General features: G+C 43.0%; 1 protein-coding gene across 1 annotated transcript in view; it reads right to left on the bottom strand.

The window, feature by feature from the left end:
- The window catches only part of LOC126258312 (exosome complex exonuclease RRP44), a 158,529-nt gene that overhangs the window by 60,954 nt on the left and 83,849 nt on the right, over window positions 1–13,726 (bottom strand). The window contains exons 10-12 of the mRNA XM_049955633.1: window positions 13,530–13,646; window positions 13,013–13,133; window positions 9,793–10,051 (exon numbers count right to left, since the gene is read on the bottom strand). Of these exons, the coding sequence (XP_049811590.1) occupies window positions 9,793–10,051; window positions 13,013–13,133; window positions 13,530–13,646 (497 nt within the window). The remainder of the gene's footprint in view (window positions 1–9,792; window positions 10,052–13,012; window positions 13,134–13,529; window positions 13,647–13,726) is intronic.

Raw genomic sequence — 13,726 nt, 5'->3', positions numbered from 1 at the left:
ATTATTTCTTCGTCAGAAAATTGTTAGCCCCATTTTCGTAATCTTTCACAACACCACTCCTTTTAATACATTTACACGTTTTTTCGAAATTTTCCTGAATTTCTCCGCCCTTTAACGTGTTTTAGCGGCAACACAACCACCTAACCTTTATGCACATCGCTGTCTACCAACCCAAGTTCACCACAGGATCAACTTAACCAACACTTTTTCGCCTTTTTCCATACCAGATCTCCAGTTGCTTTTTAGTTCACCTTTATCTCTCCCCATATATTTTTATCTTTCATTTTCATTTCAACCTCATGTTACACTTTCCACCTTCTAATATCATGTCACCCTCACAACACCCCCACAACGACCCCATTAAGTTTTATTTACATTCCCTCCGCAAACATGCCTTCACCCTAGCCAGATTACGCTCGCATATTTTATTTTCTCAAACTTGTCTGACATTTGGCATAACCCCCAAAGGCCTCACACTTAAAGTTCCCATCTCTGGCTGCAACCCTTCTTTCCATCAGTCCCTATACCAATTCCAAACTGAACAATCCATTGCCCTCACCCACCTAATCCTTCACCTACACATCAACTCAGCCAATGAACACACCCGTCAACTCCTATCCTTAATAAAAGTCCTCAATCTTTCCTCTCCCACATCCACACCGGCTATTCACAGCATCCTCCTACAGGCCAACCGCAAATTAGAACAGCATGCCACCCTTCACCTCAAAAAACTATCCAATCTCCTGGTTTCCCACCTCCGGAAAGGCAACTCACTCACCCTTCACAACCTTTCCAGCAAACCTCAACCACCTCTCATTGCACACAAACCCAGTCTCTCCCATCTACTCAATCTCCCACTTCCAGCTCCACTCCCTCCAAAACCTCAAAATTCCAATCAACACAATCTGGTACCACAACACCCTAATTCAGTAGTTAACCTTTCCTCCAAACCTCTCTCCCAATCCGAAACCTCTGTCCTATCCAAAGGCCTCACCTTCAGCCCCACTCCCAGATTCAACCAAACAGCCCTGGTCAAAGATTTACTGTCCTACACTCGTACTCTCTGCTGGAAGTATCACTTTGCCACGAAGAAAAATGATCCTAATCCTAACCCTAATGATCCAACTCCCCAAGACACTATCCAAATTGAACCCTGCCTGGAACAGTTCCATCCTCCATCACAGCGGGACCCACCTCCTCTTCCTCAAAATCACCCTCTCCAAACCTTCCAGGAATTTCTGACTTCCAGCCTTGCCTCTCAATCCTTCTTAAAAAACCTTAATCCTACTCCCAACATCACCACTGCTGAAGCCCAGGCTATCCGTGATCTGAAGGCTGACCGGTCCATCGTCATTCTTCCGGGGGACAAGGGTTCCACGACCGTGGTACTTGATCGTCGGGAGTATGTGGCTGAGGGACTGCGTCAGCTTTCAGACAACACCACATACAAAGTTTGCCAAGGTAATCCCATTCCTGATGTCCAGGCGGAGCTACAAGGAATCCTCAGAACCTTAGGCCCCCTACAAAACCTTTCACCTGACTCCATCAACCTCCTGATTAGGCCCCCTACAAAACCTTTCACCTGACTCCATCAACCTCCTGACACCACCAACACCACGCACCCCTACCTTCTACCTAAAATTCACAAACCCAATCATCCCGGCCACCCCATTGTAGCTGGTTACTAAGCCCCCACAGAACGTATCTCTGCCTACGTAGATCAACACCTTCAACCCATTACATGCAGTCTCCCATCCTTCATCAAAGACACCAACCACTTTCTCGAACGCCTGGAATCCTTACCCAATCTGTTACCCCCAGAAACCATCCTTGTAACCATTGATGCCACTTCCTTGTATACAAATATCCCGCACGTCCAGGGCCTCGCTGCAATGGAGCACTTCCTTTCACGCCGATCACCTGCCACCCTACCTAAAACCTCTTTCCTCATTACCTTAGCCAGCTTCATCCTGACCCACAACTTCTTCACTTTTGAAGACCAGGCATACCAACAATTAAAGGGAACAGCCATGGGTACCAGGATGGCCCCTTCGTACGCCAACCTATTCATGGGTCGCTTAGAGGAAGCCTTCTTGGTTACCCAGGCCTGCCAACCCAAAGTTTGGTACAGATTTATTGATGACATCTTCATGATCTGGACTCACAGTGAAGAAGAACTCCAGAATTTCCTCTCCAACCTCAACTCCTTTGGTTCCATCAGATTCACCTGGTCCTACTCCAAATCCCATGCCACTTTCCTTGATGTTGACCTCCACCTGTCCAATGGCCAGCTTCACACGTCCGTCCACATCAAACCCACCAACAAGCAACAGTACCTCCATTACGACAGCTGCCACCCATTCCACATCAAACGGTCCCTTCCCTACAGCCTAGGTCTTCGTGGCAAACGAATCTGCTCCAGTTCGGAATCCATGAAGCATTACACCAACAACCTGACAACAGCTTTCGCATCCCGCAACTACCCTCCCGACCTGGTACAGAAGCAAATAACCAGAGCCACTTCCTCATCCTCTCAAACCCAGAACCTCCCACAGAAGAACCACAAAAGTGCCCCACTTGTGACAGGATACTTTCCGGGACTGGATCAGATTCTGAATGTGGCTCTCCAGCAGGGATACGACTTCCTCAAATCCTGCCCTGAAATGAGATCCATCCTTCATGAAATCCTCCCCACTCCACCAAGAGTGTCTTTCCGCCGTCCACCTAACCTTCGTAACCTCTTAGTTCATCCCTATGAAATCCCCAAACCACCTTCCCTACCCTCTGGCTCCTACCCTTGTAACCGCCCCCGGTGTAAAACCTGTCCCATGCACCCTCCCACCACCACCTACTCCAGTCCTGTAACCCGGAAGGTGTACACGATCAAAGGCAGAGCCACGTGTGAAAGCACCCACGTGATCTACCAACTGACCTGCCTACACTGTGACGCATTCTATGTGGGAATGACCAGCAACAAACTGTCCATTTGCATGAATGGACACAGGCAGACAGTGTTTGTTGGTAATGAGGATCACCCTGTGGCTAAACATGCCTTGGTGCACGGCCAGCACATCTTGGCACAGTGTTACACCGTCCGGGTTATCTGGATACTTCCCACTAACACCAACCTATCCGAACTCCGGAGATGGGAACTTGCTCTTCAATATATCCTCTCTTCCCGTTATCCACCAGGCCTCAATCTCCGCTAATTTCAAGTTGCCGCCACTCATACCTCACCTGTCATTCAACATCTTTGCCTCTGCACTTCTGCCTCGACTGACATCTCTGCCCAAACTCTCTGTCTTTAAATATGTCTGCTTGTGTCTGTATATGTGTGGATGGATATGTGTGTGTGTGCGAGTGTATACCCGTCCTTTTTTCCCCCTAAGGTAAGTCTTTCCACTCCCGGGATTGGAATGACTCCTTACCCTCTCCCTTAAAACCCACATCCTTTCGTCTTTCCCTCTCCTTCCCTCTTTCCTGATGAGGTAACAGTTTGTTGCGAAAGCTTGAATTTTGTGTATATGTTTGTGTTTGTTTGTGTGTCTATCGACGTGCCAGCGCTTTCGTTTGGTAAGTCACATCATCTTTGTTTTTAGAAATATTTTTCCCACGTGGAATGTTTCCCTCTATATATATATATATATATATATATATATATATATATATATATATATATATGTGTGTGTGTGTGTGTGTGTGTGTGTGTGTGTACAAACATTTGAATTACAAAAAACAAATAGTAAAAAAAAAGTAGCATGGTGCGAGATTCGATCCGGCGACCTTTGGATTACGAACCCGAGTGCTTACCGCTGTGCCACGACGCTGTGGAAAATTATGAACCATTGAGAGTATTTCACCGCAACGGTTTCTTTTAACTGTCGATTTTCTCGACAACGGCTGAGAAGTGCATCTTGGTGCTTTGCCACATTACACCTCTGGCCATGAGCTTTTATTATGCGCATTATGAATCGAACCTGAATTTCACAATTGGCGGCCTCCCCTTGTCAGTGCTATAAACTCACAGTTTATGTAGGAGTCTAGCAATAAGCTGGTGCTCCCTTTTAACACCACAATGCCCTGAATCTAGCTTGGGTCTCAGCCCACAGGTGTGAGCCCAGATTTGGGTGCCTGTGTGATAATTGGGTTAATACAGTACATGTAGATGGCTATTCTGGGTTCTTTGTATCGAGCACAGAAGATCAAATAATGTAACTGTACAGAATTTTGGCCGGGCTACTTCTCTTGACGAGGACTGAGGAAGCTGGTGAGAGCTTCCTATAATGGGATTGTTTAAATGCTCTGACATTCCACTCTACCTCAGAACTGACACTCTGGAAATGTGAAAGTCTTCAGATGCTCTGTCACTGTGCTGGCACACCTGTTTAAAAGTGGAAGGTGTAAATTGGGAGCCATAGCTGGACACAATTCATGTAAGGAACACCCTCTTTTTAAAGAAAATTGGAGCCGAAGCCTGGATTATGGCTGTTACTGAACATGCCCAACATGTGTGCCATATACAGAAAATTAGACATATGTTGACCATGATCAATCATTTTGCTCCTTGACAACACATCGCAAAAATCCAAGTGAATTCTCCCTCATTGTTGCTCTGGTTAGGCCAGCAGTTCTCCAACAAATAATCTGCCACCTGAATAAAATCCTACTTAATAAGCAACACTATGAAAAACAAGTAGCACAAATATTACACAGAATCAAAAACAATGGATATAGCACCCATACAGTAAATATACAATCAAGATTCAAGAAAGAAAACAAACAGAAGATAAAAAAAACCACAGGGTTACACAATCAACGCTTGCGCTACAGTCCACACAATCTCAGAAAACATAAACAATGGTGACAAGAGTATCAAAATGAAATGGTACACAATAATATACACACAGGACAGCAAATTTACTGAGGAAATCAGGCTGACACATAACATACAGAACAAGAAGGACACTCCAATCATACTTCCACACACTAATTTACAATTACAATACCGATTGCTGCTTGGTCCCCGCATGTCCTGACTTTGCCCTGCACCCTTTGAAGCTGTTGCCCTTTCTTGAGGCGATCTAACCTAAAAAACCGCCCAGTCCACGCCACACAACCCCTGCTACCCGTGTAGCCGCCTGCTGTGTGTAGTGGACTCCCAACCTATCCAGCGGAACCCAAAACCCCACCACCCTATGGCGCAAGTCGAGGAATCTGCAGCCCACACGGTCGCAGAACCGTCTCAGCCTCTGATTCAGACCCTCCACTTGGCTCTGTACCAACGGTCCGAGTCAGTCCTGTCGATGATGCTGCAGATGGTGAGCTCTGCTTTCATCCCGCTAGCAAGACTGGCAGTCTTCACCAAATTGGATAGCCGCTGGAAGCCAGAGAGGATTTCCTCTGATCCATAGTGACACACATCATTGGTGCCGACATGAGCGGCCACCTGCAGATGGGTGCACCCTGTACCCTTCATGGCATCCGGAAGGACCCTTTTCACATCTGGAATGACTCCCCTCGGTATGCACACGGAGTGCACATTGGTTTTCTTCCCCTCCCTTGCAGCCATATCCCTAAGGGGCCCCATTACATGCCTAATGTTGGAGCTCCCAACTACCAGTAAGCCCACCCTCTGCGACCACCCGGATCTTGCAGACTGAGGGGCAACCTCTGGAACAGGACAAGCAGCCATGTCCGGCTGAAGATCAGTATCAGCCGGAGACAGAGCCTGAAAACAGTTCGTCAGACAAACTGGAGAGGCCTTCCATTCAGCCCTCCGGAATGTCTTTCACCCCCTGCCACACCTCGAGACGACCTCCCACTCTACCACAGGTGAGGGTTCAGCTTCAATGTGGGCAGTATCCCGGGCAGCCACAGCCGTAGTCCGATCGGGGGGATGTGTGGGACGAGCTGACCATCCCCGACAAACCCCCATCCGGACCCCCACAGTGATGCCCATTGGCAACAGCCTCAAGCTCTGCGACTGAAGCCAACACGGCCTGAAGCTGGGAGCGAAGGGATGCCAACTCAGCCTGCATCCGAACACAGCAGTTGCAGTCCCTATCCATGCTAAAAACTGTTGTGCAAAGAACGTCTGAACTAATCTACAGAGAGCACAAACAAATCGACACAAATTTTAAACGGTTATTAAAATACAAGATTGCCTAGTAAATGCAGTAATGCTGCTACTTGCACACTGCTGACACACTGCTCGGCGGCGGAAGGAGACTATGCAATTTTACACTATTCAGGTACTAAAACACGATGCTACAACTCTCAAATACTATAATACGCCCAAAATTTGTCAATTAAGCAATGCAAGTACCCAACAACATGCAAAGAAATTAAGAATTAAACTATGTAACAAATAAGTGAGCTAAGAATATATGACTTGCTGCTGTCAGCTGCTTATCCAACGGCGGCAGGGAGGACACTGGCTGTGACCAACCGACACTGGCCGTTCAAAACAAAAACAGAAGACAGATGACTACGCGAATTTACAATATTCAGGCATTAAAAGGCGATGATACAACTCTCAAATACTATAATACGCCCGAAATTTGTCAATTAAGCAATGCAAGTACCCAACAACATGCAAAGAAATTAAGAATTAAACTATGTAACAAATAAGTGAGCTAAGAGTATACAACTTGCTGCTGGCAGCTGCTTATCCAACGGCAGCAGGGAGGTGAGGTTTTTGCTGGCCAACTTGTTGCTTGGATGTAGCATTGAGATTTCTGTCTAAGCAAACACTTGACTGCATTCCTCATTAGCAGAAACATTCACCAGTAAATGATAAACTATTGGTCAATACTGACTCAGTAACTTTGAGATCTCTATGCGCCATTGCAAGTGCTCAGTATCAGCATATCCAGGCATATTTTATGTGGTTTGAGGCATACCTGATATGTACAAAACTGACTAGGTGAGGTGCCAGGACAGATCCTTATCGCACCCCATTGTTTAGCTTCACGTGTGAACACACCTTGTTGCTCAGCAGTCTTGTAAACATCAGTTACTGAGCATTTCAATTATGACACAGCCAGTTTTTAGCCTTGGGATGATTTGCAAAAGTTTCAGTATGAGACCTTGGCTCCAGACAGTATCATCTGCAGCTGTCAGATCAATGATTACAACTGATGACCTCTCTTGATTTTAGAAGCCAGCTTCCATTAAAGTTGTTAGGAAGAGGGCATAGATCTGTGCAGCTGCAGTTAGTTTTGAATCCTGCCTGTTCAACTGGCATTTTTCAAAAATCTTGTGACTTATTCTATTGTACGCTACTCTTTCCAGTGGCTTATGTAGCACACTAAGTAACACTGTGGGTTTGTAACTTTCTGGTTTATCATTTGGTTTATCTGGTTTCAGTGTTTTATTTCAAGTGACCTGTTGCTCATTTGCAGAATGTTTGTGAAGATCTCAGCCAGCCATTTTTTTTCACATCAGGCCACAGTGCAAAATAAATTCAACGTGTGTCCCATCAAAGCCCAGGGCTTTCCCTGGTTTCGTTTCTTTTATGGCAGTCATTACTTCTTCAATGCTGCGTGGTAGAAAATATTCATTTCATCTTTGCAAGCTGTTCCGAGAGCCATTATAATTTCCGCGGAGAAGCCCTCAGACGTTGGCGCGCCAGGTACATATAGTCTGTGGCTGCGAGCTCGGCTCCAGTTCACCACCAGCAATGGAGGGTGAAACTTTGACAATGCCAGCCACTTGTGCTGGCGAAACATCAGTAAAATCATTAGATGAACATTGGCCAAAGAACCCGAGACAGAAGCCATAGGTAGTTTCTCAACAAGTGGCCCGAAAGCCTTAACAATTTTATACAATGAAAAAGACTGCTAAAACATGATCATCCTTTTTCCGAAATAGGAAAAACACACATACACAAACACATTCACAAAAGAACAATTCACAAACCCATGGCTGTTGTCTCTGGATGCTGGCATCTGACTGCCAGTCTTGTCTGTCAGCTCTTCTCACAGATTGTGCCAAGAGACAGTGGCCATGTGAGTGTTTGGGTTGTGCTTGTGTGAATGTGTGGGTGTTCTTATTTTGAAAGAAAGCTATTTTAGTAGTCTTTTCTATTGTGTCTGTCTGCAACTCAGTGTCTCCTCTATATTGAGAGTAGCATCCTATCCTTTCCACAGTGTTGTGGTTTTTGTGTATTAGTTATCACCTACAGTCTTCAGCAACTATGCTATGATTATCAGTCATCTTTCATCTTACCTTTAATTCATAATACAGGAACCTTTGATTCACAGAATTGAGAGTTTGTCATATTCAACAGTTTTACATTTGTGTGGGCTGTAAGACAATTGGAGGTACTGCAAAAATTGTGAAGTCTATTCTGTCCATGTATCTTTACATGGCTGAAATGCTTTGGTGAGCTTCATGTTTAAAACCCAAGCTTACAAACAAACTGCTATAAACTTAAAATAGTCTAAGAAAAAAAGACACACCACAAAGGAATCATTGGAATGGGACTGAAATCCGTGGATGTGATGTACATATACAAACAAATGATAACATTTTCAGAAAAATTGTCTAATTTATTCATTAGAAAGATCTTCACAAACTGAGCAACTCAATAATAAGTTGGTCCACCTCTGGCCCTTATGCAAGCAGTTATGTGGCTTGGCGTTGATTGATAAGAGTAGTTGGATGTCCTTCTGAGGGACATCGTGCCAAATTCTGTCCAAATGATGTGTTAGATTGTCAAAATCCTGAGATTGTTGGAGGACACCATGCATAATTCTCCATACATTACAACTGGAAAGAGATGCAGTGACCTTGGTGGTCTAGATAGGGCTTGGCAAGCATGAAGATAAGCAATATAAACACTCTCTGTGTGTGGGAAGGCATTATATCAGTGAAGTGTGAGCCCAGGACAGCTTGCCAAGAAGGGCAACAAAATGGGCATAGAATATCGTCAACATTCAGCCAGCAAGGTTACCAGATCTCTCCCCAATTGAAAATGTCTGGAGCATTACAGGCAGGGCCCTCCAAACACCTTGGGGTTCTGACAATCTAACACGCCAATTGGACAGAACTTGACACGATATCCCTCAGGAGGACATCCAACAGCTTCGTCAATCAACGCCATGCTGAATAACTGCTTGTATTTGGGCTCGATGTGGACCAACACATCACTGAGTAGCTCAGTTTGTAAAGCTATTTCTCTTGAATAAATCATCCCCAGTTTTTCTGACACTGTAATCATTTGTTTGTCTGTGCATGTACATCACATCTACCAATTCCTGTATCATTTGTATAATTCCTTTGTGGTGTATATGTGTGTGTGTGTGTGTGTGTGTGTGTGTTTTTTTTTCTTAGAGTGCATAAAAATAGCTGTGAACAAGTGATGATATAACATGTCACAGGTATGTGGGTTTCTGCTATCTACAGAACAGGTGTCAATATTGCACTCAAAAAGACCTGGATGACCGAATGTGCTTTACTTCAAGGATTCGTCTCACATTTAATCCATGTCCGCAGCTCGTGGTCTCGCGGTCATGTTCTTGCTTCCCGAACACTGGGTCACAGGTTCGATTCCTGGCGGCGTCAGGGATTTTCACCTGCCTCAAGATGACTGGGTGTTTGTGTTGTCTTCATCATTTCATCATCATTTATGAAAGTGGCGAGATTGGACTAAGCAAAGGTTGGGAATTTGTACAGGTGCTGATATCTGCGCAGTTGAATGCCCCACAAACCAAACATCATCATCCTCATCCACACATTTAATCCAAACCTGGAATGTGACCTGAATACATATAAACAAAGTATACAAACCCATTGTCCAAGCGTCTCTTCTTCAGTATTTTTGCCAGACTGTTCAGGTGTCTTAATGACACTGCTAGATTATCAGTCTGAGTTTTGTCGTCAATTTTGATTTGTGCTTCTTCATACGTCATAGCTCTTCGTGATCTAATAATACTTTTACAAAATCTAGTATTAATTATTTCAGCTTTAGGTGACAGCTCCCAAATGCAGGAAAATGCAAATCTTTCTTCATTTCCTCTGAGCGAGCAAAGGTTGGAACTTAGGAGTTCTGTAACAAAGTGTGGAATTGGGATTAGGACACATTACACCAACAGCAAACACTTCAGAGAAAGTGGGCCAGTAATTAAATGAAGCAAATTTTTTTTTGAAAGCACAGAAAATTAAATTAGAATGGCAGCCCACGACATACGATCAGGAGGTAAAATTTCAAATATCACTGCTACACAAATTTACAAGTTTCAAATACAATATATGACTTTTAAAACCAATACTTCCTTCATTAGAGAAAAAAGTGGGAAAGGCTGGTAATGAGGGATACGTCATTCAGATACCATGTTGAGAGGGATGCACTTATAGTGAGGACAGGGACAACAAAGACAAAGGATGAAGGCTTCAGAGCAAGATGTTCATCATATACATTGTTCCTAGAAAAACTGAGGCACAACCATGAGACCCAAAAAGAAACATAAGCATAAACAGGCCAATGCACAAGCAAGGGACATGTAATAAGAGATCTGAGGATAACCACAACAGGATGAGAAACTCAGTGCCGCCATTCAAGTTTATAGTGGTGAAGAACTGCAGTGTTCAGGTGATTACAGGAAAATGAGAACAGAGTAGGTCTGTCAAAAGATACCAGCTGCTTGTTCAATGAAATTAAACTTGTAGATTGCTATCAATGTAAAATCTAAGGTTCCATTGGTTATTTTCGGGAATTAAATCCACTCAAAGGCAGCTGAAGATAAGATTTGAATGTGAACAATTCCATACAGGGATTAAATCTGCATCACTGTAGCATAATTAATGTGTGCATGCCGGCGTGTACCACCAGTGGCTCACACTAGATCCTTGCGTTGGGCATTGCATATCACTGGTGGCTCATGTTTGACTCTACCAATTATGCTACCAGCAAGACACTGCATACGATGTACTACATATCAGCCAGGTGCAACAAACAGCTTTCTGAACAAATGAGATATCGCATAATTTGTGAGTAATCTAGTACAAAATTATTTTATGTGATCTCTCTTTTTTCAAATGAAAAGATCACCATACTAAAACAGTAGCTTAGAGCATCTGAGTATGACTGTTGCCCCATAGAGAGAAACAGGAAAAGCAGCACTGCTAGATGAAGGGAGGTTTGAATATGTGCAGTGCCCCACAGCAAAAAATACAATTCTCAGTGCCAGCACATACACGATAAACACTTCAGTTTGCTTATAATGATAGTCAACACTATGTTAATATTATGTAATTTGACAGTGAGGGAATAACCAGTGAAGATTTTCTTTTGGCAATACTGCCTTTATAAAAAGGAACCAAGTATTTTTAAGTCCATCCTTCTCTAGGTTTTCTTCTCACAGACTGTGTTATTGGGTAAGAGCACAGTGATTTCATGTTTTGTGCAACAGTCATGCACCAACAGGGATGAATGTGAGGGTGCATTATTGTGATGCAAGAGCCACGAATTGTCTCGCCACATTTCAGGCCATTTCCTTCTCACATTTTCTCACAGGCATCACAACATGCCCCAATAGTGTGATCAATTAACAGTTTGTACCTGTGGCATGAATTAATGGTGACCTAATCCTTTAAAGTCAAAGAAAACTATCAGTGTGGCTTTGACGTTTGACCTGATCTGACCAGCTTTTTTTGGTCTGGGTGAACCTTTCCCAACCCATTGTGAAGACTGAACCTTGGTCCAACAGCTTAACCACAGATCCACATCTCATCAACAGTTAAGATTCCCTTATGGTACATCCTGTTCTCATCTGCACAATCCAAAAGTTTTTCACAGATTGCAAGACGAAGGTGTTTCTGGTCTTGACTCATGAGCTGTGGGACAAACTTGGTGACAACATGATGCACTCCAAGATGCTGTGTCAGGATTTCATGACACGATCCAACTGGAATGTTATATTCGCCTGCAATCTCTTAGACAGTAAGTCTTCAATTGACATGCACAATTACGTTGATGTTCCGGACGTGAGCATTGTCAGTAGATGTTGAAGGGCATCCTGAATGAGGGTCATCTTTAACTTCTGTCTGGCCTTTTTTAAACTGTATGAACCACTCATAACACTGAGTATGGCTTAAGCACACATCACTGTAGGCTTCCTGCATCATTTGGTGTGTCTCTGTAATGGATTTCTTGAGTTTCATGCACAATTTAAGCAGACAGATTGTTCCTCTAATTCTGCCATCTCAGAATTCACAAACTGTGTGACAAAATATTCTAGTCAACCCAGCACTGAACAATATCTAACAGACATACAACAATCAAACTTCCGGTAGTTACATATTCCAAAGATGTGTACAGGGATGCCAACCGTATTTCACTCCAACACACCACTAGCACTAAATTATGAATGTTCCAGAATTTTTTGAATAGACTTCATATTACATTTGAAAGTTTATTAATTTGGGGAAAAAATTACTGATACTGATACTCATAACTTTTATGTTAATGTAGAACATTTGCACTGACAACTTGTCCTCTTCTATTACAAGAACTGCTCACAGTTCTCCCACAACAAAGAAGCATTATAGTTATATTGAAGTTTGCTCTTTATATAATGTAGCGTAAAATCTGCCTGACATATGTATGTGTGTAGTTATTGCCTGCCCAGTCCCAATCACTGACTTCAATATGTTTTAGATTTCACTGTGGAAAATTACCAACATTAAGATCCAACCAATACAAAACTAACAACTTTCAATAATTGTTATTATATCATTGGACAGTAGCCAGCTGCTGAAGCAATCATCTTGGGCTTCCATCTGGTTGGCTGTATTGAAATAACACATTTTGATGAGTGCCACTCTCATCATCTTCTGACAAAGAGTTAACTAGAAGATGATGAGAGTAAGACTCAATGAAAAGTCATGCAAATTCAATGCACCCATCTAGATGGAAGCCCAAGAAGATGCCATCAGCAGTACACACCAGGCAAGTCTACTTTCACTTATAATAGCCAACTGACTATTACAATGATTTCAAGAGGTATACCTGGAACCATATCAATCCTTTTGTCAACAAGATAAACTGTAGTAGCTCTATGTGCTGCTTCCTTATCAATAGCAGTGCCAGGACGTATGAAATGAGAAACATCAGCTATATGGACACCAACCTGGAGAAGAAGAAATAAACCTTGAGCCGTCAAAATACACTAATACAGATATCATTAGCATCACTAGACTGGCATATGGTTTTGGCGAAATAAACAGATATTAACTTGAATTTTTCACATAAAATTTTTTGTCACTGCAACAAGGGAATAGGCAAGCAAAAGGTGGAAATGAAGAAAGGTAAAAGAGGCAACAAGAAGGGTAACCCAGGATCCCAAAAAAATATTTTTTTCAAAGTTTCCTTCACCTCTCAACAGTAGATTGCCTGATGATTCTTGTTGCTGCAAAGCATGCTTTAATTACTCTAATTTTGATAGCCACTTTAAATTTTGTTTCCAACAAATTACTCAATTATTTTTCTAGTTGTTTTTGCAATAGTTAAAAAAATATTGTTCTACCTCATAATTTCCATTTCCAATGGCCATACAGTGAAGTGCATCATCAATATCAGTGCAACCAGGAGGGTCAACAGAACAGATGTCGACATGACGGAGATCTACCCTTCTGGCAACATCCTGTGGAAAATCACATTAAAAGATTATAAAAGTAACATCATGATTTACAAATAATTATAGCAGTTGTTTACATTTATTTT

The sequence above is a fragment of the Schistocerca nitens genome, chromosome 1, assembly GCF_023898315.1.
Source record: "Schistocerca nitens isolate TAMUIC-IGC-003100 chromosome 1, iqSchNite1.1, whole genome shotgun sequence".
Lineage (NCBI taxonomy): Eukaryota > Metazoa > Arthropoda > Insecta > Orthoptera > Acrididae > Schistocerca > Schistocerca nitens.
Note: the sequence above shows the minus strand (reverse complement) of the source record. Positions and strands in the feature narration are given on the sequence as shown.